General features: G+C 39.7%; 2 protein-coding genes across 4 annotated transcripts; both read right to left on the bottom strand.

The window, feature by feature from the left end:
- Nucleotides 1-631: 631 nt before the first annotated feature.
- Nucleotides 632-3,276, bottom strand: LOC307019042 (protein THEM6-like). The gene is made up of 3 exons (XM_079649648.1): nucleotides 3,150-3,276; nucleotides 1,122-1,629; nucleotides 632-1,034 (listed from the first exon to the last, which is right to left on the bottom strand). The coding sequence occupies exons 2-3, from the start codon at nucleotides 1,623-1,625 to the stop codon at nucleotides 927-929; spliced, it is 612 nt and encodes a 203-aa protein (XP_079505774.1). The 5' UTR covers nucleotides 1,626-1,629; nucleotides 3,150-3,276; the 3' UTR covers nucleotides 632-926.
- Nucleotides 3,277-4,364: 1,088 nt separating this feature from the next.
- On the bottom strand, nucleotides 4,365-23,683 carry LOC307020497 (uncharacterized protein). 3 transcript variants are annotated; one of them, XM_079651886.1, is made up of 25 exons: nucleotides 23,602-23,683; nucleotides 20,761-20,891; nucleotides 20,150-20,311; nucleotides 19,853-19,990; nucleotides 18,080-18,231; nucleotides 17,827-17,930; nucleotides 17,543-17,732; nucleotides 16,978-17,109; nucleotides 16,498-16,641; nucleotides 16,175-16,310; nucleotides 15,828-15,978; nucleotides 15,570-15,712; nucleotides 14,422-14,533; nucleotides 13,232-13,295; nucleotides 12,925-13,128; nucleotides 12,683-12,828; nucleotides 11,452-11,570; nucleotides 10,214-10,335; nucleotides 9,996-10,093; nucleotides 6,399-6,535; nucleotides 6,115-6,239; nucleotides 5,828-5,973; nucleotides 5,444-5,546; nucleotides 5,215-5,351; nucleotides 4,365-4,998 (listed from the first exon to the last, which is right to left on the bottom strand). In XM_079651886.1, the coding sequence occupies exons 1-25, from the start codon at nucleotides 23,619-23,621 to the stop codon at nucleotides 4,881-4,883; spliced, it is 3,234 nt and encodes a 1,077-aa protein (XP_079508012.1). In that variant the 5' UTR covers nucleotides 23,622-23,683; the 3' UTR covers nucleotides 4,365-4,880. The 3 variants fall into 3 exon arrangements, with proteins under 3 accessions (XP_079508012.1, XP_079508013.1, XP_079508014.1); XM_079651887.1 differs by lacking the exon at nucleotides 23,602-23,683 and adding an exon at nucleotides 23,499-23,530; XM_079651888.1 differs by lacking the exon at nucleotides 23,602-23,683 and adding an exon at nucleotides 23,403-23,421.
- Nucleotides 23,684-24,029: the final 346 nt, after the last annotated feature.

The raw sequence follows: 24,029 nt of genomic DNA, 5'->3' as shown, positions 1-24,029 counted from the left end.
CTGGTTTAAGCAGCAGCAGGCATCCTTAGTGGTGAACTACTGCCATCTTCTGTTGTTACTTTACTCCTATATTGTCCGGTTTTCTTGTACTTTTCTCCTCCTGTTCTCCTGTATAGTTGTCTTCGGAAAACCCCAACTAATTTGTCCATTTCACCACACCCTTGTATGCTATTAATATTAATATTCTGTATTTATATTCTTTCATAGTGTTAGTTTTATCGTACTTTCTTCCACCAAGTCTCCTCTCTCTAAATGTCTCCTCGTCTGACTTAAGGAATTTGTTATCCTTTCTTCTTTTTAACACTACACAGGAGAACGAGGGCACACTTCTTCATATTGTAGTGTGTTCACTTTTTTTGTTAACAATTATTGGGGAAATGTATGCTTTTTCTTCAGTAACTTCCATGTCAAGTAAGTTGCCCTCGTTTAAAAAATGTATCACAATATTGGACACTGCAAATGCAATGGTGCTCCTCAAAGGTTTATTTCTGCCTGTTTTTTCCATTACAGAGACATATTATAACTGATGTAACAGTTAGTCCAATTTTCTTGTAACAGCACTTCTTAATTTTTCCAATACCTTAGGTCACTTTATATACATAATAAAATCATTACAGTATATCAACAAGGCTTCAAAAGCAATTTGTTTTATTGCTGTAAAAGTACATTACAATTAACTTCATACAATCATAATATTTTATTATTACTGCATGAGTTTCAGCTTCTAGACTCTCGTATGCTAGTTATTCCAGTGTTGACATAGGTAAGTATTTGGGTGCAACTGCAAGCATAGCTTGTTTTTTTAATATGAAGGCACAAGTGTGTTTAGGTCATGTAATGTGAACAAAGACAAATTCATTTTAACCTTGACATGTTACATTAGCTGTCTTACAAAAACCCTGTCTCAAAGCTGCCCATGCAATTTCTCATTTGCTCTTCTCTTCTAGTCCACTCTCGGCTCTGAGGGCCTGGCTGCTGGCAGAGATGAAATTTACCCAGTGTTGGAGGTCCTCTGGAAACTCAGGGCATTCCACCTGCAAGAAGCACACCGTGAACTCAGCGTCTTTCAATATTTAAGAAGGTGTCCAATTCCCATGTGTGTTAAATCATTCAAATCTTACCCTCCGCTTGCACAGGTGCTGCATGATCTTGTCCGGGCTGCTGCGTATGATGCTCTGCTTGCAGTACATGACTGCACACACCAACCCATCTTTAGTGGACACAAATCTCTGCTCCAGGTAAAAAGCTTTGTCATCCCACGAGACGATGCGACTCCTCAGCTCGAACCCCTCCCCTATACACAGAGCCCTGCGGTAGCGGATGGTGGTTGCCCCCACGACCATTGAAGCTTTGAGGGCTCGCAATCCCTTAAATACCCCGTTACGTATGTAGAGGGAGAAGCGGGCAAAGTCACACTCCCGCAGGTAACGTGCATTGTTCATGTGGCACATGTCAATGTCATGGGGGCTGACCCGGCCTGTGAGGGTCTGCTCTGCTGTGATGTCCCGGATTTGAGGCTGGAACCAGGCTCGCAGGACCACAGCAGCGACCCGGAGGAAGTACCACACATCCAGGGAGCAGAAGAGAACCAGCAAGGCGGCGAGCAACCACAGCAACCACCACATTGTGCTGGAGAAAAAAGGCAGAGGGGTTACTGTGAAGCCAAACTAAAGCAGATGTATGAGGGTTGTAGTGTTTGATTCCAGTTATTAAACAATCTGAGGTAAAAGTGAAAAACAAATCTTAATTAATGAATTATACTCATCATATTGATAACCATCATAAAAGAAAATGTGACAATATCTACTATTATTAATGCCTAATTGTATCGCTGCATGTTTACGTTTTTGCTGATGTGTCACAGTTAAAGAGAAGATTTCCCCCGCTAACAAGTATTTATTTATCTCAGTAGTGTTAGAGCTACTCATTTGAACAAATGTGCCTTCAAAAATGTATTTCTTTCAAATTTATCTGCATTTTCTTCTTAGTTTTGTTATACATTCTGAGTTGCTCAGAAGCATAAATGTAAAACAGGGTATCTTTATCTGCTTGAGACTCTATTTAATGTCCATAAGATGGTAACAGTGAATTACAACAGTGTGGTTGATGTTTAAAGTGGCACAACTTTTACAATTCTCACACTTAGCAGGCATGTGTATTTCATTTTATGTTTTTGACAAAAGTGAGTATTGTATTGTTTAACCAGCAAAACCTGCATGATTTGAGTGATTCAATGGTTTAATCAAGTGGGCATTTCCTCTAATGTTGACATGAACCCCCCCCCCCCCTCACCTTTGTATTGTATTTCACAACAGAACCATTGAGATTCAACAAGACTGTTTGAAACGAGTTTCAGCGTTTCCAATTTTCTGCATAACTGTGAAGTGATTGAACTTAACCGGAGAGTAAACAGGTTCTGCAGGAAAGGCAGGTGCTTGCTCAACCTCTCAGTGTATGATCAGTTCAGAGTAAATGGAAAGATTACCACATTTAAAGACAAGGATACTAATCTAACCAACTACAGTTGTTGTTACGAAGACCAAGTTTTGCCAAATGTAAGAGTAGTACTCACAATCGTCATTAATACGTTTTATATTAATAACAAGATCAACATGTCATACCATTAATACAGCTTAAAGGGCTTTCAAAATAAAATGTAAAAAAAGACAGAAAAAAAAGTGTGATGAAAAAAAAAGAAAGCTTACCATTTAAGAAGAGAAACTTTAAAACATTAACTATAAGACGGTTTAAACATGAATAAAAAAGCATGTGGAACTATGAAACCTTATATATAAGTGCCATTAGCAAAAGATCATTAGAGCTGAGCTGAACTAAAGAAATCAGTGCCAGAAACTATTTACACTAAAGAACAGCATTTAGTTTAGTGACAACAGTCTGAAAATAATTCTGTCAGAGGTTTCATTCACATGAGTCATAATAACCATAGACTATACTATCATAACAGTACTTGTTTTCAAAAGTAAGCAAAGTTACTATAAACGCTGGCAGGTCTGAAGTGCACAACCTATTGAGGGAACTTAAGTATCGATAGCGTTCGGTGTGGTGTAACTCTACAAAGAACGTGAACAAAACGATTAACCAAAGATAATATAGATTAAGAATCTAAGAAGAAATCCTGTTTAACTCACCTGCTGTCAGATTCCTCCTGTTTACACTGAATCTACTCAGATATGCGGGACTCGGCGGTTTTCAATTCATATGATACACATCCATGATCCAAGCATGTATGTATCACTTCCGTCTACAGCCTTCAAAATAAAAGCATGACCAGAGACGGTAAAACCACCCGGTCCGTAACATAATGAATAGGATTTATCTATAAAGAAATATATAGATGTTGTAAAATAACACTATAATATAGTTTGTAAATAATACATGAACTACTTTATCTTTATTAAATAAAACGTAATTTACTTGGTTCCCGGATGTGACGTCATGTAGAATGGGAGGCGGTGATTGGTCTTTACTGTAGATACTGCTTTTACCCAGAGAATATCTATTTTGATCTATTTAGAATATCTATTTTTTACCCAGCGCCGTATCTGCTTTTACATATACTGTATGTGATAGAGTTTTTAAAGAACATAGTATGTTAGTTTAACTTAATGATAGGTAGGGTAGGTAATTCACTTCAGAAACACTTTTTGTTATTCCATGGGAAATGCTCTTATCCCGATAGCAATGAATAAATGAAATGCTTTGACAATAAATATATACAAATATTTCATCTGTGGAAGCCTTGGCGCTGTAAAAAGCAAGTCCAATTATCTTCCTCGGCAGATAATTAGATGGCCTACCTGCCTGTCAGCCTTCCATCTCGTGCACAAACTTATCTCGTGCCCTCATTGGTCATGTCACATGTGCACGTTCGTGTGTGTTGGTGGACAGGCTCTGAAGGAAGGGGCAGATTTTTTCAAGTTGTGTACTTTCAAATTCTAGCTTACTCGAGCAGGTTTATCCATTCTTACCTACCCTACCTTTAAGTAAACTGGCTGAGTACTTCTTCCAACAGGGCCATCTCTCTATCATTATGCTACATACATTGTCTCTGCCAAATTGACAAGTTCTTATTTAATTGACTGGATACAAATAGTTTCTGTTGGATTGTGAAAATTCAGGCTACTTGTTCCCTTTCAAGTTCTCATTAGACGTTGTCATAAAACTTTTTCAACATTTGAAAATAATTGTATATGTTGCACCTAGTGGGCTACAAAACATAAAGGGAGCCGCTGAGGCTTCAGTGTAAACCAAAGGCCATCACTGATGTCAAATAAGTGACACTGAGATGTACTGTATGTACAAATCGAATAGGTATATTACACTGTGGAAAAAAATCAGGCAACTTTTGTATATTCGTTTATTCTGTGTTGTTTTGTTTTTCCAATACTCTCTTATATTATTTAGATGACCGTTCAATTATCAGTCCAGTTATAGGAGTTATTTTTCCAACAGTTTTTCCAATAGTAGATGTTGCATTTCTATCTTCCAGCAATATATTCATAATTCCAAAATTGAGTGAGAAAAAACTACTATACAATTTTAACATGAACAAGTTACCCCCAATTTCCCAAGAACATATTAACACTATAACAAACACATATAGCAAATTAAAACTAAATTGTATTAGTTGCTCCTTTTCACTTATAAAGTTGACATCATTCCATAAAAATACTTTGTGTCAGACTAACCAGTACATCAACATATATCAGTAAACATAACCCCAAACACACATGTCTCAACAGAGACAAATGAACAGGGTATAGTATATGAGTATAAATCAGAAGTAAAAGGTAATGTAATAAGAGCAAGTTGTATTTCCTTCTATTTGTGAACCCGATGTAAATATTCACAGTTGTTACTTAGACGTTTATTTGCCGAGTGCGATGATCCATCACCATTTTCTTCATGTCCTGGTCGGCTCTGATGTCGTTCATTTTAAGCTCACTTCCTGGGCCGGCTGTCGGATCGTACTGGTGTCTGCAAAAGAGCCAACAACTTTACTGTGAAAACATTTGATTGTGCATATGACAATACGACTTTTGAATCGCAAGTCTTTGAACATGGCTAAGTATTTTCTGATAATTTGTTGTGCTTGAAAGCCATTTAAAGAATTGTTCATATACAACCATATGGTTTCTCAACAGTTATCAGCAATATACAATACAGGTAATGCATTTTTAGTAAATAACTCACTGCTTCAGGTGTTCCTCAATGGCCTTGCATTCATACACTGTGCCATACACTGTTTTCACAGGATCAACAAACATCTTCTTGGTGAGTGGACAGATCAGATGTTGGGGTATGAACTGTGGAACAGGCTCCACCAGGTTCTTTTAATAAAAACAAAGGGGAGAACCCATTATATTATGGCCAAACATGTAAAAAAAATATGAAAATATGTTTTATATAAGAGCCCATTTACTTCCTCCATGTCATCCAGTGACTTCCCTGCAGTTTCCTCTGTGTGTTTCTCAGCTTCTCGTTCATACGTCTCAAGGCTCGTCAGGAATTCTTCGGCCAAAATGCTTAAAAAGAAAGAAAAAAACATAATCTCACAAAAAAATCTGTAGCAACCCTCTACTTTAGCAGAATGATCAAATAATCAATATCGGATGTTGTAACATCAAAGTCAAATACAAGGAAGCTAAGGATTTCCAATGTACAGAACATGTTGAGCACACAACAAAGACTTACTGAAATCTGGAAATTCTTCAAAGACATATTCAGCATAAAAAAATATATCTTTGTAAAAATTAGCTTAAGGGCCCATAATGGTGACTCATTTGTGAAATGGTTTAAATCGTACCTGTCCAGTGGGTCCTCAGGCTCAGGGCTGATCAGCAGTCCGTACACAGCTTCTAGGATCTCTCTCATGGTGATGTGGGCGTTGTAGTTGCGGTCAAATAAGTTGTGGCAGATGCGACCCACACTGTTGACATTGCAGTGGTACACCTGTCATCATGTTAAGAAACACACGTACATTTCGCACAGATAACATTACGTTATAAGTGATTACCATCTATCTGCATATTATTAAAAAGACAAAGACATTTATTTAATAATTGTTCAGTTATTTGCATTTTGGCCGGATACGGGTGTGACAAAGCGGACGAGTGGAGGCTTGGCTGGGTAGTCAGGACCAAACTGGCAGTACAGCTCAAACACGCCTTTCTTATACGGCGTGTCAGGAGGGCCCTGCATGAGAATCCTCCAGAACGCTGAGAAGATAAGAGCAGATTTCGAGCTTGTTGCTATTTAAAAGAAAATGTATTTGCATGAATACAAAACTGAAGATTACTGTGTATTGTATTTCATTTTATTATACTGTACAGCCTGTACAACAAAACTAATAAATATGCCCCAGAAAAGCCACTTACTGAAGTCTGACTCTGACGGGAAGACTCTGAAGAAGGGATGAGGGTTACAGTGCAGGCTCTTCAGCTCCTCCAGCACACGCTTGTCCTTCTCCAAAAACCTCCCGTTAGTGGACTCCTTAATCTTCTTTTTGAGAGTACTATAAAAGGTAATATAAAGACAGTAAATCTAACAAAAAAATATATATATGTACATACATAAAACCTGGTTACGCAGATCTACGGTCACGTTTCACATTGAACATGTGCTCTTTTATTAAATAGACTAAACGCCTATGTTATTTATCCAATGTGCATGTTTCAGTGTCCACTGCCTTGCGTATTCACATTCTCCCTCCGCTCTGTTTCTGAAGGGCGGGGTTCCGCTTGTCGATTCCTAAGGAAATGCATCTCGCCGCTTTCTGTACAGTTAGCCGGGGGCGGGCGGGGCGGGAAGTGTAGCACAGTGGCAGGGTTGGGAAGCAAAACTCGGTTCAAAGTAGGAACAAGAAATAACAATTGTACGGTCCCGGGATTGCAAAGAGTTGTGAAGACAGGAGGCGAGGCCGAGCCCCGCGGACCGCAGCTCTCTCTCTATGCTCCGCATCAGCTGATCGCTGCATGGTGCAGCTCAGCGTCTCTCTCTCTTTCTACGCACAGCGGATCCGCTGCCCGTTTAACAGCCTCATCTTTGTCAAACTTTCTTATGTTCTTTCTCAAACACGTAATGAAGGTTATTAAAGAGCCTGTGACACGAACCCAACAACTGTTGTGCAATGAAATAGTGGGCTACTAGTAATCTCGAACCGTCAGTTTAAAAAAGAAAAAGCGATACCGTTCCGATAAATATCAATAATTTCGAACATTCCCGGGAAAATTCCTTCGACTCATTTTGAGGTTTTGGGGGAAGCCGGAAGTGACGTCAATGCGGGAACGCTTCACTGCGGCGAGAGAGCCAAACACGGACAAAGTGTGTTGTCATGCGTAGAAATTGTGAATTACTGAGTTTAGGCACGTTAATAACGTTTTAATGAAGTTGACTACAGTATATTCATATTTGTCAGTGCTTTCATGTCAATTCGGCGAACATAAACATAAATGATCGTGGTGAAGATGATGATTAAATTAGGATTAAAAATCGGTAGTGAGAGCTGCGGAATTTCCTCCCGTCGGATGTGATATAAAAACAAATCGATGATTTTTGTAAACTCAAGTGGATGAAACTACATTTATTAGTGCTTTCATGTCAATTCGGCGAACATATGATACATTCAATGATCGTGAGGCTGATGATTTAAAAATCTTGTTTGAGCCGGTCTGCATTTCCTGATGAGAAAACAAACCTTAGCTTTTTGTAGTTGCAGTCAGTGGTGAAGTGGGCGTTGGACGCGGGGGTACGCCGTACCCCCACTTATTTGAAGCATGATTTCTTTTTGTAATAGTCTAATACATCTAAAATCATTGCCAGTGTTATCAGTTGCAAGTGTGTGTTTGTTGTAATAATGACGAAAACATAATAGGCAGATTTCACAGTAATTATAATAAAAATGTAGCTCAAGCATTTATGCAACTTGATTTGAAGCGTGTGTGTGTGAGGGGCAGAACTGTGTGTGTGACCAGGTGTCCCGCACTGTGCGGAACTGCACACACAGCATTTTTATTATTTGTCCCGCGTCCCACACATTGAGACTATGTCCCGCATTTGAGTGATAGTGACGCAGAAAGGCCGGATCGGTTCGCTGACAGCCGGCACCGCCCTTTATTATTATATTGTCTAAACGGCATCATGTAAGTTGCGCTGACAGGCGACACAGAGGTCCCCAAGCCCCCCCCCCCCCCCCCCCCCCCCGTTGACAGTTCACGAGCGCGTCCATCGTGTCTCCCGTCCACCCACCATCTCGTCCACCCAGTAAAAACATCCCCACTACACCACTGGTTGTAGTAGTACACCAACATGGATTAATAGTGTGTTTTTTTTTACCACAATGTTGGGGAAATTAATGGATAAAATGCACGGATTATTATTATTATTATTATTATTATTATTATTATTATTATTATTCCCACTCCGATCGGGACAGTAGGTCCACCGTTTCCCCGCAGCGAGGCTCCCCCCGTTGACAGTTTACGTGGGCTGGGCTGGGTGCAGTGGCGGACTGGCCATCGAGACGAATCCCGATGGGCCGGTACCGAAGTGGGCCGGTCGGATAATTCACTAGCACATCCCCCACTCCCCCCGTTGACAATTTACTAGTGGTACCGAAGTGGGCCGGTCGAGAGTCCCGGGCTGATTTTTAGTCCCAGTCCACCACTGGCTACATGACCGTATGATCGCCCATATTGACGCACCTAATTCCTAAACTTCTAACAGATACAAAATAAACCGATCCTTCAGCTTCATATGAGCTCTCAGACACGTTCAAGATTAAACTGTCATCGCTGTCTGAGCTTGCTGCTGTGTGCCCCATCGTGCGTTTACATGCAGATGCTGGGATCCTGAACGGTGCAGCTGGAGCGCTGTGCCCGCATTGACGTCACCCATAATTTGGCGGGACTTGAAGAATCCCCGAGAAGATCCAGGAAATTGTCAACATTGAAGGGCAGATTAATGGTTATCAAAGTACAAATATCCAAAATCAGTTCAGTAACGGTTTTCAAGGGGACAATATTTACTCAAATTGATGGGTTTGGATGATGGGGGGAAATCGTGTCACAGGCTCTTTAAGCGTTTTGCCTCCTGTGTTGTTAATATTGACCGCCATTTCCTTTATGAAGTGAAGCAGCCTCCCTGTCTGTGTCCTCGCGCTATCCTCACATCCCCGGACCCCCAGACTCGGAGGAGCGCAGGGATGTCAGTATTGTTTATGAAGCAGGGTATAGAAAGTACATTATTGAAATGAAAATACTATTTATTTACTTTTACAAACATTGAGCAGCTGGGCAGCTGCAGCATGTGTATTGTAGGACATGTGTAAGCGTCTTTGAGTTTTAGAAAAGCGCTAGGCCTAGCCTATAGGCTATAAATATAATGTATTATTATTATTAGGCCTATGTGTTGGACATGTGTGGTTGGAATCTGTCTCACAGGCAGGTTGCAGCATGTGTGTTGCAGGACATGTGTTGGACACACAGACTGTGTGGTTGGACTCTCTCTCACAGGCAGGTTGCAGTGTAGCATCAGAGGAGACTGGGACAATTGTACATTCTCAAACTGCACCACTTAGAACTAACTAAACAATGCAGAGATTATTTTTATATAATTGTATTCAATAACCGTAAGACATTAAACAGTATGAAGTGGTTTGTAAATAGGAATACAGATTTGACTTAATGTTTTCATAAATATATTTTTCTCCCGGTTTGTCATGGGACTTATTTTTACCCTAACACAGAACAACACAAGCCTTTTTTGTAAGTCTGATTGTGATCAATGCAATTTTTTCAGAGATGACACTTTTAATGTGTGACACATTTACTTTGTCAACTCAGCAGGCAGGGTAATCAGCAGATTATTTTATAATAACTTTTTTTGACAAGGTTTATGATCAGCATCTATATAACTGATTTTTCTATCACTGAACTTTTGTTTACTAAGGTTGTATCTCATCCTATCTTACTCACCTTTCTGTCGCTGTCACTTTGCTGTTGATCTGGCTTGGCAAGGATGTCTCTGGACATTCGTCATACCCATGAGTAGTAAAGATACTTGTCAAACTACGCTATAAAATCACAAAAACAAATGAATTAGCAGATCAGTGCTCCATGTAAAAAAAAACTAATGAATTTGGTTTCGATATCATTTCCAACAGAATGGTGGACAACGATCTATAATATCAAACCTTGCTGATGGAAGAGGGGTCATGCGTTTCCTTGAGTTTCCTCTGCTCCAATGACAGAACCGTCTCAATCTCAAAGAGCTTCAGACCGTCTTTGGTTGTCTTTGGTTTGAAACAGCAACCACCTGGAGGCAATGGGGAAGTGAGGTGGGAAATGAACACGTGTCTGCATATAAATATGTTGAGAGATCATATCCATGGCAATCAAAACTGATTTTTCAGATACAATAGTGTCCCATCTTACAAGATGTTTATGTGTGTGTGTGTGTGTGTGTGTGTGTGTGTGTGTGTGTGTGTGTGTTTGTGTGAGCAGGTGGTGCCCGTTTAGCTGATCGGCTGCCTTCAACATGCTGATTGGTCCACCTGAAGAGACAGGAGCATTTAAGCTACAGCCATGCAGTTCCTCTGCCCTCTCTCTCATCGACCTCCCTTACTCCCAACTCCCAACTCTGTGATCTGTTGTTCTGTGTGGCTTTAGTGCCGATTACTGGTCCTTGTTGTATAATTGTGTATCTTTGGAAAGCTAAGCTAATTTAATCTGTCTTGAAGACAAGCTTTGATTTGCCCAGGAGTGCGAAACCCTTTTGTTTTGATCCCGTTTTCTCCTGTTTTTCGTTAGGTTAGGTAAGAAGCCTGTATTTTATTTTACTTATTTTGTTAGGCAAGATTTATGTATGCAAAGGATTATTTGTTTATGTGGGTTGTCTCGCCTCCTTTAAAAATAACAGGTAATTAAAATGACCAACAGCATTTTTCTGTCTCATTGTCCATTTCTTGGGAGTGGGGAGAGTGCAATTTTTTGCTGTGCCTAGGTTCCCCTAGACCTGGGCGCAACATAATTTAAACGCTAATTGTGACTTTGAAAAACACAGATACACACACTTAAATGTGCTCTCTACAAGCCTCTTAGAGACATGTAATATAGTGTGTGGCATTAACTTCCACCCTGATTTTAGGACTCTTAAGTTAAGGACTTTCAGCCAGGATCTTCAAATTTGGGAGGACTCATAGCAACCAGCTAATATGATGTACCAAAGGCAATATACAGTATCTGTGTATATGCCTGAGCCTTTTGTTGAATACCTTGAAATACAAATAACATTAGAGGAAATAATAGTTAACATCATTGAGTAAAATACTTCAATGAGGATTGTGATGAGTTCTCTTGCAATGGCAGAATGCATATTGACATAATCAGAATATTACACTTCTAAAGCGCTCTCTTTCAAAAGAGGCCATACCGGTTGCATTGCTAATTCCATGCAGCATGTTATTCTCCACATTTCCAAGAAGGATTGAGTCAACAACGATGTTAGATTTCAGCAGTTTGGCTGTAACTGCATCTGGCTCGATGCAGGATCTATGGAAAGTAAGAAAGAAAACATTGAGATTCCAGCTAAAAGTTCAATTATCTGTTATTTGTCATTGTTGCTTATCACATTATTAATTGTCTTCTTGCTCATAGTTACAGGTGAATTGTTGAGATCTCCATATTAGGTTGAATACTTAAAACGAAAGTTAATTATAATCAAATATACTCAAATATATTCTTGTATAACCCACAATGAAAATGCTTCATATTTTATGATTTTCTATATTTACAGTATAAACAAAACACAATTGGTGTGTTAAGTTGAGTGTAAGGCCTATTATGGTTTATGAGGTGTCACTGATAAGAGAGACAGTCTCTTCTCGCAGCAATGCACAGGGGGGGGGGGGCTCCTGACTTTTTGGAGAAAGACTAAGGCCCCAAAAAGGTGTTTGTGCCATAGCCGAGAATAATATTTTGCAAGTCCTGCACACTAGAGGCCATGCCCAGTTTCCACAAATATGGGTATGGAGGAGGTGTCTTTAGGGTTTTCTGTCCTGTCCTAACTCTAACATGTCACCCATTGAGCATGTTTGGGATGCTCTGGATCGGCGTATACGACAGCGTGTTCCAGTTCCTGTCAATATCCAGCAACTTCGCACAGCCATTGGAGAGGAGTGGACCAACATTCCACAGGCCACAATCAACAACCTGATCAACTCTATGCGAAGGGTGACATGTTAGGGTAAGGGTTTAACCCTAGGGTTTTCGGACCCCCCCAGACCCTCCAAATAAAGCAAAACTGCACGTTTCAGAGTGGCCTTTTATTGTGGCCAGCCTAAGGCACACCTGTGCAATAATCATGCTGTCTAATCAGCATCTTGATATGCCACACCTGTGAGGTGGGGTGGATTATCTCGGCAAAGGAGATTTGTTCAGATTTGTGAACAATATTTGAGAGAAATGGTTATTTTGTGTATATAGAAAATGTTTTAGATCTTTGAGTTCATTTCATGAAAAATGGGAGCAAAAACAAAAGTGTTGCATTTATATTTTTGTTCAGTGTAGTAGGTCTGAGTAATTCACCGGAATAAATTATCAGGCCTCCCGACTCCAAGAAGTATGAACATGATGCTATGGCATAATTCGAGGAAGAAGTTTACCCAGAATCATTTCCATCAGTGAGACACATGATGCGGAGTCTACAATCTGGAAACCTCGTCTTGACCTTTTCCAGCTCAGACGCCCCCCGTCGCAGAGCGTCGTACAGCAGAGTGCATCCACTTGCTTCAATGTTGCGCATGTGTTCCTACAAATGCGAAAAAGAGGTTTATCACTGCTTTACAATTCGACATAAACTGTTCTTAAATTAAAGACAAATCCAAAATGGATACACTGACTTTACCTTGAACGTTTCCAGATTTTCTGTGAATGTGTGAAGAATTTTCACCAGGGAGTCGAACTTCACAAGACCGATGATGTGACAAAAATCATAAGCCATGGTCCTCGTGGCAAAGTTGTCAAAGAGCTCTTTCACAGCGTTGATCTTCTGTATTTCTGCACTTACATAGCACTCTTCCTCCATGGAGGAGCTTGTGTCTATCAGCACCTAATGAATATTCAAGTCAAGAAAATCATATTGTGAATGTGTACAGCCCTGTCAGTCCCACATCTTTAAAAGAAACGTTCAAAGGAGAAACAGACAAAGTTACCAGTATAGCCTCTTTTGGAGTCCTGGTTGTGACAAATGTCCGACCATCACCATGGTCACCAGTCCTGTGTTCAATGTCAACAAAGGTTCAGCAGTCAACTGACAGCAAAATAGTATTGTGAATTTAAAGAGGTGCATAAAATGTATATTTAAATAAAAACCACAACAGCAGAAACATTGTGGCTCTGGCTATTACTGTACAGCACATTCTGTACGACGTAAGATGGTAAATATGTGTTCTTGAGCTATTGCCAAATGGTGTTGGGTGAGGTCCCAGTGACCTTAAACTGTGTCCACCAAACCCGAATGAGTTCATCCTTAAAGGTGGGGTATGTAATTTATTTCAGAAACACTTTTTGTTATATTTCATGGAATGCTCTTAACATCCCGATAGCAATGAATATATTAAATGTTTTGACAATAAATACATCTGAAAAAAAAATGTCATCTGTGGAAGCCTTAGTACTGTAAAAAGCACGACCAATCATCTGAGCCGGCCCGGCTAAAGTAACTGGATGGCCTACCTGACTGTCAGCCTTCCATCTGTGCACAAACTTATCTCGTGCCCTCATTGGTCATGTACGCGTTCGTGTGTGTTGGAGGAGGGGCTCTGTAAGGAAGTGGCAGATTTTTTCCGGCTGTGTATTTTCAAATTCTAGCGCACTCGAGCTGGCTTCTCCAAAATGACCTACCCCACCTTTAAGTTAAAGTTCACTTTTGTGCCAAATAAAAAAAATTCCCTTGAAGCGTCCCTGAAATATCGTGGTCACAATAAGACAACCTGAAAAAGACCTAATCTACCACCGGCAGGGAGGCCTGACAACTATGATGTGTATAAAGTATACAGAAGACGCCCATGAAGGCGCTGGTTAAAACTTTACACGTGTTCTGAATTTTGTGGAAGATGAAAAAAATAATAGACTGCGGGTCTCAACTTTTTCTTATGCTCTGATGAGACGAAATACAGTGTATTATAAATGTATATTTTTTTTTGCTTACATTTTTAAATACAAAAATATTTATATGAAAAGAAGTAGGATGCAGAATTTCAAAATGAAATAGGATTTTATATATAAAATAAAATAGATAAAAAATGTATTTCTTTTACACAGGAATGAAAAAAAAGGTGAACGGAAATACATTTGAGTGCTCCCTTGAAAGTTGAATACAAGATACCGTAAAGGTGCTTACCTGGCTGCCAACAAATTCACATCCACTGTTTTGTTTTTGCCATCCAAACAATCAAGTACTACGATCATATCAGGGGAACACTTCTCTTTTCTCAAACACACGCCAATGTTGTCTGACGAAGAGGGAAATAAAACATAATTCAAATAAATTACATTAAAAAGCTTGCTGAACATGAAACATTAATGTCAGAGGCAATATGGAAACCAATGTGAGGTCCCTTTCAGACTGTTAGAAGAATAAGGTGCACACTATTAACATATGCACAGCCTTTAAAAAGGTCCCCTATTATATTATTTTTCACCAATATATTATAAATGTATAGTCTCAGATATGTACAAAACATGTCTCTGAAATGTGTGGCTCTAAATGCCAAACAGATCGTGCATTGTAGCATCCCATAAACCCCTCTGTTTCAGCCCTGTTTCAAATGTGCTCATTCTGTGTCTGTAGCTTTAAATGCAAATGAGCTGCCATCCCCACGCCCATCTGCGAGATATTTGGTTAAAAAAAACACAATGTTGCTCTAGGAGGAGATTCAGGTGATAAGGTGGGCTGTGGCTCAGTGGTATGGTGTGCTGATCTTTGGATCAGGGGGGAGCAGGTTCCAGTCCCACTGCAGTCAACATGTTGTTGAGTCCCTGGGCAAGTCATTTAACCCCAATTTGCTCCCGTGGGGATTTCCCACATTATTGAATGTATTTAAGTTGCTTTGGATAAAAGCATCTAATAAATGACTTGTAAGGTAATGTGATACCTTGGTTGGTTATTGGCTAGTGGTTGTACAACCCAAAAGACAGTTGTGACATCACAAAGTGCCCAAATCTCAACAGCTAATTTCCATGTAAATGGAACAGGACAACATCATTTATGTAATGTATCATAATATATTGTATTGGGTTGTACTCTAGTGCTTGTTGAAGCATTGTATTGATAATGCTAGGCCACTATTTGTGAAAACCTGCACATAATCTGCAGATGAACGTTAGATCATTAGCTAACTGGCAAATTCAGAGAGGTAAACACTGAAATGTTGATTAAAGATACAACATCCCCAGTAAGTAAATAACTTTAAAAAGGTAACAATACTATTTAAACATACAGTACATGTGCACAGTCAGAAATGACCCATCCCCTTTGTGATTGAGTACCTTCACTCAGTAGAACAAGGCATGCCTCACACTGTCCTAGTTCCTTCAAATGCAGAGGTGGGGTCACATTGAGGCATTGATTGTCGGGAGATTTTAATTCTTCCATCATACTTCCAAAGGTCTTCTCATTGTTGATCTTAAAGCTTTAATTGAATTGCACAGGTTAGTGAAAACTACTCTGATGTCTCTGCAACAGACAAAAGAGAAAGCATCTCATTGAAGTTACATTAGGAAAAGTAAAACTGTAATGATAGTTACTTCTGGCCAGCCGTCTTGTCCTTGTGAATCCAAAGAGGATAGGTTCTGACGAATGGAGGCAGACTGAGCAGAACCTTCTCAATGTCGGTGGCTTTCTTTATTGATGTTCCACGCAAAACCTCTTCAGTGCAGTTGGGAATCTTCTCTCCATCTGAACAGAGGAAAGAAAATGAAATGAAGCAGAGTACAGCACCATTCAATAATAACTTGTTTTAACTGTTCCTTTCAGTGTTCAGTAAAGGATCAGCTCATAAAAAGGGCCTCTGCTTCCATTTGAACACCTCTTCTATGATACGCCTCTTGTACACATCTGTATGTACTGTATGATCATTTCATGACAGTTTTACCTTGGATTTTCTGACGAACATAAGCGCATTCCAATGCTCCGGGTACTCCAGGTACTCTGACTGGTTCAGAGAAGCGGCTGCCATCTTCAGACGTCAGAGTGATTGGTGCGTAGTTCTCATGGTTCTCTGCCGGTTTCTTTCAAAATAAGGCAAGTGATCATTACTTAAGTGGTCAACATTCGATCAAGCCTATCATCTAAATATTGATGGTTATCCCTTACCAACAAAAACACTGCCAATTATGGACAGATTTCACACAAACAAAATCATTATTTATTTAACACCACATGAGCCTTTTTGGTCAAGCCTCACTATCCTCATACCTTTGCTTCTGATCGGAGATGTGCCCAGCAGCACAGAGAGTTCTCAAAGACATCCAGGTCCTTAATGAGTCTCTCTCCTTGTGGTCTTCCACGCTCAGGAAGTATCTCTCTGAAGAGGAGGTACAAGCCTTCTACCACTGCAATCTACAACACAGGACAAGTATGTCTAATGAAAGGGGAACTGATAAAAAGGCACATATCACCGTGTAAATGTTACATTTACCCAAATTATTGGAAAAACATCTTTCCTGAAACAATGCAGATCATTTAAATTAAATCTGCAGCTGTGACAAATATAATAAAGGTGAACACATTTTCTTTTTGCAGGAAATGTTCCAAGATGGAATTGTTTTTCAAGCACAGTATAATAATAGTAAAATAATTTACAGCCCAAGTTGTATAATGTTAAATCACACATTAGAACACACATTTCAAAAAGTACAATGGATATGAAGAAAAGACATCACTCATACTGTTTACCTTCTGGTTCCTGGTTAGGGTTTCATTCCTGCAGAACAACTGATGCAGACTTTGGGCGAGAGGGTGACATCCAGTTAGTTTCCGTATGTAGGCAATCAGTTTCTGCAGTTGCTTTGTTTTATAATGACTTTCCTAGAAGAAGAAAAAAAATAGCGTAATAATTGTTAGATACCAATTGCATTGTGTTATTATGGAAAGATCTAATTTACAATACCTTTCCACAGGAGGCTTAAAAGTCAGTTCTAACCACATGACTTACCATGCACACAATGACAATGCTAAACAGATATAGTCTCTATAATTATGATCCCCCTAGTTTAACATTTTAACATTGTAATATTTGCCTATTAGTACTGAATGCAATTGGCAGCTGAGGGCACAGTTCAAAGCATTTGACAACTTGGGAATTGGACCTAGTTTAAAGACGTTAGATTAAAAGTGAATCAATCACAAGAGTTATACTGATTCCTTCTGAAGGGGAAAATAAATGTCATAGCAATTTATCCAATAGTTGTAGAGTGGTTCTGAAATGTGCACTGATAATGTTCTATACATTGATACTTACAACAGCATAAAGTGAAGACAAGAACACACTGATTCCTTTCTGAGTTTGTGGGACTGAAGGCAAAAAATCATTAATGAAAAATGTCTCGTTGTATGAAGTCTCGTGAGGAAATGAGGACAAAGAGAAGTTAACGGTTGACCCTTCAGAGATCCCACAACTCTCCAGAGTGTCACCACCACCCTGTGGACCTCTGTACAGGAGAAAACACAAGTACTGTGTGAGAAATGTAATCTGCCTGTATTGAGAAAGAAGAATCAGCATTGGTGTGACGATTAGATAGTTACTTGTAATGAAGGACATGTTCTGGGATTCCACTTTTGTTACTCAGCTTGATTCTCAGACTCGATATCGTGTCACTTGCCAACTTCACAGTCACCTGAAATTCTCCCTGTATGTAATAAGTATATAATAATGAGCTGGATTGTAAGTATATCATTTGGTCATTGAATTATATAAAAAATAGGGCCATAAATCAAACATATTATCAAATGTTAATATCATCATTAGTTGCTTAATGATCACAATTTTTAGACCCACCTTGAGCATGATGTGGCATCGAACAATATCGCTTCCAAGGGTGTCAACAACCTCTCGCTTTGGTGTTTGAGGAAACTGTTTCAGGTTTTCCCTTGGCGTAAAGATTGCATAAATCACAGCTCCATTTTTAATATGTCTGTCTTTCAAGGACCCTGTGTAAGCAAAAAAACATTTGAAATGACATGGTGGACTTGTTAACAAACATTTTCTTACAATACAAAGAAGAGACGTCTCCTCAACGTTGCGTGGAAGTCGGAAACAGTAACAAAGGAGTGGCAGACCGGGGTGGTGGTTCCCCTTTTTAAAAAGGGGGATCAGAGGGTGTGTGCCAATTACAGAGGCATCACATTACTCAGCCTCCCCGGGAAAGTTTACTCTAAGGTACTCGAAAGGAGGGTCAGGCCGATTGTCGAACCTCAGATTGAGGAGGAACAATGCGGATTCCGTCCTGGTCGTGGAACGACGGATCAGCTTTTTACTCTCGCAAGGATCCTGGAGGGGGCCTGGGAGTACGCTTATCCGGTCTAAATGTGTTTTGTAGACTTGGAGAAGGCGTATGACCGGGTTCCCAGGGAGTTACTGTAGGAGGTGCTGCGGGAGTATAGGGTCAGGGGGTCTCTACTCAGGGCCATCCAATCTCTGTACTCCCAAAGCGACAGCTGTGTCCGGGTCCTCGGCAGTAAGTCGGACCCATTTCCGGTGAGGGTTGGCCTCCGCCAGGGCTGCGCTTTGTCGCCAATCCTGTTTGTAATATACATGGATCGGATTTCGAGGCGTAGTCGTGGGGGGGGGGGGGTCTGCAGTTTGGTGGACTAAGGATTGCACCACTGCTTTTTGCAGATGATGTGGTTCTGATGGCTTCATCGGTCTGCGACCTTCAGCACTCACTGGATCGGTTTGCAACCGAGTGTGAAGCGGCTGGAATGAGGATCAGCACCTCCAAATCTGAGGCCATGGTTCTCAGCAGGAAACCGATGGACTGTCCACTCCAAGTAGGGAATGAGTCCTTACCCCAAGTGAAGGAGTTCAAGTATCTCGGGGTCTTGTTCTCGAGTTAGGGAACAATGGAGCGTGAGATGGGTCGGAGAATCGGAGCAGCGGGAGCGGTACTGCGGTCGCTTTACCGCACCGTTGCGACGAAAAGGGAGCTGAGCCAGAAGGCAAAGCTCTCTGTCTACCGGGCCATTTTCGTTCCTACCCTCACCTATGGTCATGAAGGATGGGTCATGACCGAAAGAACGAGATCGCGGGTACAAGCGGCCGAGATGGGTTTTCTCCGCAGGGTGGCTGGTGTCTCTCTTAGGGATAAGGTGAGAAGTTCAGTCATCCGGGAGGGACTCGGAGTTGAACCGCTCCTCCTTCGCGTCGAAAGGAGCCAGTTGAGGTGGTTCGGGCACCTAGTTAGGATGCCACCTGGGCGCCTCCCTAGGGAGGTGTTCCAGGCACGTCCAGCTGGGAAGAGACCAAGGGGTAGACCTAGAACCATATGGAGGGATTATATCTCTTCGCTGGCCTGGGAGCGCCTTGGGATCCCCCAGTCAGAGCTGGTTGATGTGGCCAGGGAAAAGAAAGTTTGGGGCTCTCTGCTGGAACTGCTACCTCCGCGACGCGACCACGGATAAGCGGGAGAAGATGGATGGATGGACAAAGAAGAGCCGAGTCATGGTTCAACATTACGGATGCTTCCATACCCTTGTAGTCACTGTTGGACACAGAACCGTAAAAAGATCTTGCTAATATGCATTTTATTATGAGCAGATCAGGTTTACTCACATGTGTTGAAGAAGGGATCATCTGTCAAGGGCATCCCATCGATGGTGTAGAGACAGACTCCTTTGGAATTACCAACACTTTCAAGATGGCAAATCTTCATCATCAGATCCTCAACTGTGGTTTTTGCTGGATCCATATCTGTTAGATCCAAATTACCAATGTTTTCAGACTGACCGCATCTAATTTCTAACACGTCACAGCCCACTGTCTGATACATATTGGGCTACTTTGTGGAAGTGGCTAGCCCTGGTTCATCTATTGATAAAAAGTGGATAATAAAAATATGAGCTCCTTTACCTGTTATTTGTTTTGGTTGAGCACATTTGGGGTATGTGTACTGCAGACTGAAGGACTTTAATGATTTGTGCACAGGCGTCACAGTTTGAACCTGCTGCTCCGGAGCTCTTTGAAGAAAGTTTTTCATCGCTGAAAAGCGGTTCTTTTCCACACGACTAAAACCTGCAATACCGGTATTTAATTCAGTAAGTGTATTATATTCATAAATGAACATTTTATTCAAAAATACTTGTTTTAATTCACTTTGATTTGTTCATTGAATTTGAAGTGTGAATGACATGGTATGCACATTTATGCTATAAGACACCTATATAAGCGAACAGTAGAAGTAACTGCTATCTATTGAAACTATGACACAACCTACAGAACTACCACTGTTGATGAATCAACACCTATCACAGTGTGAGAAGTAGCATTTGAATTGGATAAAATGTTACAAAAAGGTATTTACTACAGTTGAATTGCTGTGTAAGCTTACATGGTTAATATTTTTCCGGTAATGCGATGGGCCTTAATAAAAAGGAAGGATAAATTACATCTCCAGACAAGATGTTTTCTACTGAGTGTCAGCTTTTTTATAGTCTTTGATTTCAAGTTGAAGTTCATCTCACCCATGTTGTCCAGATCTTCATCTGTAACACTATCCAGGAAATCTCTTGAATCCTTAACGCCCAGCTGGACCAACTGGTTGCAGTAAGACTCCAGTCTGAACTGCTTTAGTGTGTTGAGTATTTCATCCATCCTAAAAAACACATCAATATACATTATTTACAGGGAAGGAAATAAGACTATAACACTAAATTACTCAAATAATAAAATGAGCCCTACTTAAAAGTAGGGTTATGCAAGCAATGATGTGTCACATGTACAACATTTGTTTTGTCGAAACAAATTTGAACATCTTGGAAATTAATGTTCTTTTGATACGATTTGATAGTAGCAGTAAATACTGAATAATGTGGAATTAGTGTTGTGTCATAAAGATAAAGGAACACTTTGTCAGAATCAAGCAAAACTAAGAGTTTATTAAGAGAAAAAAAAACAGAGTCAAGCAAAATAAATGTAGTTAAAAAAATAAAACTAAGTTGCAAACAAATCATTTGTGTAATCATGTAAACTATAAGTATTTTTTTATTGTTTTAACATCTTTTTGTTAGCTTTTTTCTCTATGATCAGACTTTTGCTCTCGCTGCAGCTCTCGCTGCAGCTCTCGTTTGCGCTCCTTCATTTTTTGTTTTTCGTTTCTGACACAAACATCCCAGCTGGGCGGGACTTTCAGGGGTCCCGCTCAGCCCCATTGGCTACTCAGTTTTTTGAGTGACAGCCCAGTCCTCCCGCGATTGTACAGTGCAGCTGTGGTAGCATGGACAGAAGACCCCCAGAAGAATCAGCATTTCGATTATTATAATACTACAAGTGAAAATAATGTATATGTAAGTATTGATCATTTGTGTTGTTTGTGCTGTACTATACGGTCTGTTTCTTTATTCTGTTTAGTGAGAAGTAAAGCAAAGCTGTGCTATGAAAGTTAGCTTTAACTAATTTTAGATCCATAACAATGCTAGCTAAGTAGCCTAACAGCAGGGACAGCTACTATTTATTGTCAAAGCATGTAATGTATTCATTGCTATCGGGATGTTAAGAGCATTCCATGGAATATAACAAAAAGTGTTTCTGGAGTGAATTACCTACCCTACCTTTAGTAAGTATCAGATTTGAGCTCTCTTCCTATTCATTTCCAATTCCATTTAAAAAATAAATGTTGAATTAATGGCACAATTAATTTGTTTTTTTCTATATGGAGACCTGTTGATAGTTAACGTCACATCTTTCATTTCCTAAAACAATTATTTTCCTCTCATATTAACAGTGTGGATCATTGAGACAGCGTGATGTCCAGAGGTCTTCTCCCATTTCCTACATCCACTGAGGAGGCATGAAGAAAGACCTGCACCAGCTTCATCCACGCTGGGTGTAGCTGTTGTCACTTACTCAGTGTTATTTCATTTGACCACATGCCTTTGCACATACATTTAATAGATTTTAGTATTATCCACCTTTTTGTTTTATGTCCTTTTATTTAAAACATTCTTTGAGACTTCATCTTCTGGTTCAAATTTCAATAAATGTAATTTGTATAATCACTCTTTTGTCTTTATTCTACATGAACATGTTAGATTCCATTAAAATCTGTTGATTATTCATATCTTTCTCAGGCTAGGAATAGTATGTCAAGTTATTAATGCTAAATGTATATCATTTTTCTCACAGGATATAGAACGAGACAACACCGTTTTTATCCATTGTGTATGAATAAATGCTTCAGCTCTTCAGACCAACATAGTAAGATGTGAGCATGTTCCTAATGTTGTTGGTATGCAACCTAGGTCTGGTCTGTTTAATGAAGCAAATCTGCCATATTTATATTGTAGAATTTTCTCAATTAAAGCAGTCTTTGATTGTTTGTCCTAAACATAGCCATATATGCTTTTGAAAAGTCTTTAAAAAATAACAATATACAGTTTATATTGTGTATCACCTTTAGCTTGAAAATACATGTGTTTTTTATCTATAAAATAGATAGACACTTTATCGATCCCAAATTGGGAAATTATTTTATTAAATATATTTAAAGTATAAACTACACAACACAAGTATAATGCACAGCAATCCATAAGATAAGTCAGATATTTTCATGAAAACTCCCAAGGAGGCACCAACACAAACGTGGTCGAGTGGACTCCGGAGTTTGCTGCATGAGTTGCACTGTACGATCTGTGGTGTAGTGGGATGTTTGTGTCAGAATCGAAAACAAAAAATGAAGGAGCGCAAACGAGAGAGCTGAAGCGAGAGCAAAAGTCTGATCATTGAGAAAGAAGCTACAAGAACTGCAAACAAAAATATATGTTAAAACAAAGAAAAAATACTTATAGTTTACATGATTACACAAATGATTTGTTTGCAAGTTTATAGTTTTATTTTTGAAATTAATTTTATTTTGCTTGACTCAGTTTTTTTTCCTAACCCTAAACTCTTAGTTTTGCTTTATTCTGAGAAAGTGTTCCGTTATCTTTGACACACAACTAATTCCATAGCAGTAAGAGTAATAGCTGAGCTGATCTATCTCTTTTTCAAAAAGGTAAAAAACCATTACACATGACATTTGAGCACTTAGACCATTTTCCTAAATGCTTAAAGTGATAAGTTAAGAACGGTAAAGCATCATAACACAAACATATGCAATCGTTCTTACTGCAGTTACAAGGATGTCCTCGGTAAAACCCGGAGAAACACCAACAGTCTGGAGACAGCATTCGTCAACAGCAAGACAATTTGACGAATTCAATACCTTAGGCTTAGGGTCATTTTCGTCAAAACTATATTTTGACAATAAATACAAATCAAGTCGAATTTACAACATTCAACCCCAAAGAACAAGATAACAATCTTACCTTGTTGTTGGTACAGTCATCCGATACTGTCCATAGGAGGGTGTGGCTTCAGAGGAAACGAAACTTATAAAAACACAACTAAACGCAGTGGTGGATTTAGGATTGTAGGAGGTCCGGGGCTTAGCCCAGGAGTTGTTGGGGGGGGGGGTTGGACCGAACATATTTAAAATATTTTTAAAAAAGCATCAAAGGACACATAGATTGATAGATATGCAGTTATTAATAACATCATTAAAAAAAAGTTTAAAATCCCTTTTCCCTCAAAACTTTGCCCCTTGGCGACCCACTGGGGCCCCCACTTTGAAAAACACTGCCTTAACTCACTCAAATACAGTCGTTTACTTATTTTGGTGAAACGAATGTGCGTAGAGTTTTAAAGGATGCGGATAGTCTCACCTTGATTCTGGTGCATTGCTTATTGTTTATAG

The sequence above is a fragment of the Notothenia rossii genome (genome assembly GCF_949606895.1).
Source record: "Notothenia rossii genome assembly, chromosome: 9".
Taxonomy (NCBI): domain Eukaryota; kingdom Metazoa; phylum Chordata; class Actinopteri; order Perciformes; family Nototheniidae; genus Notothenia; species Notothenia rossii.
The sequence above is the reverse complement of the archived record's forward strand: the minus strand, read 5'-3'. Positions and strand labels throughout refer to the sequence as shown.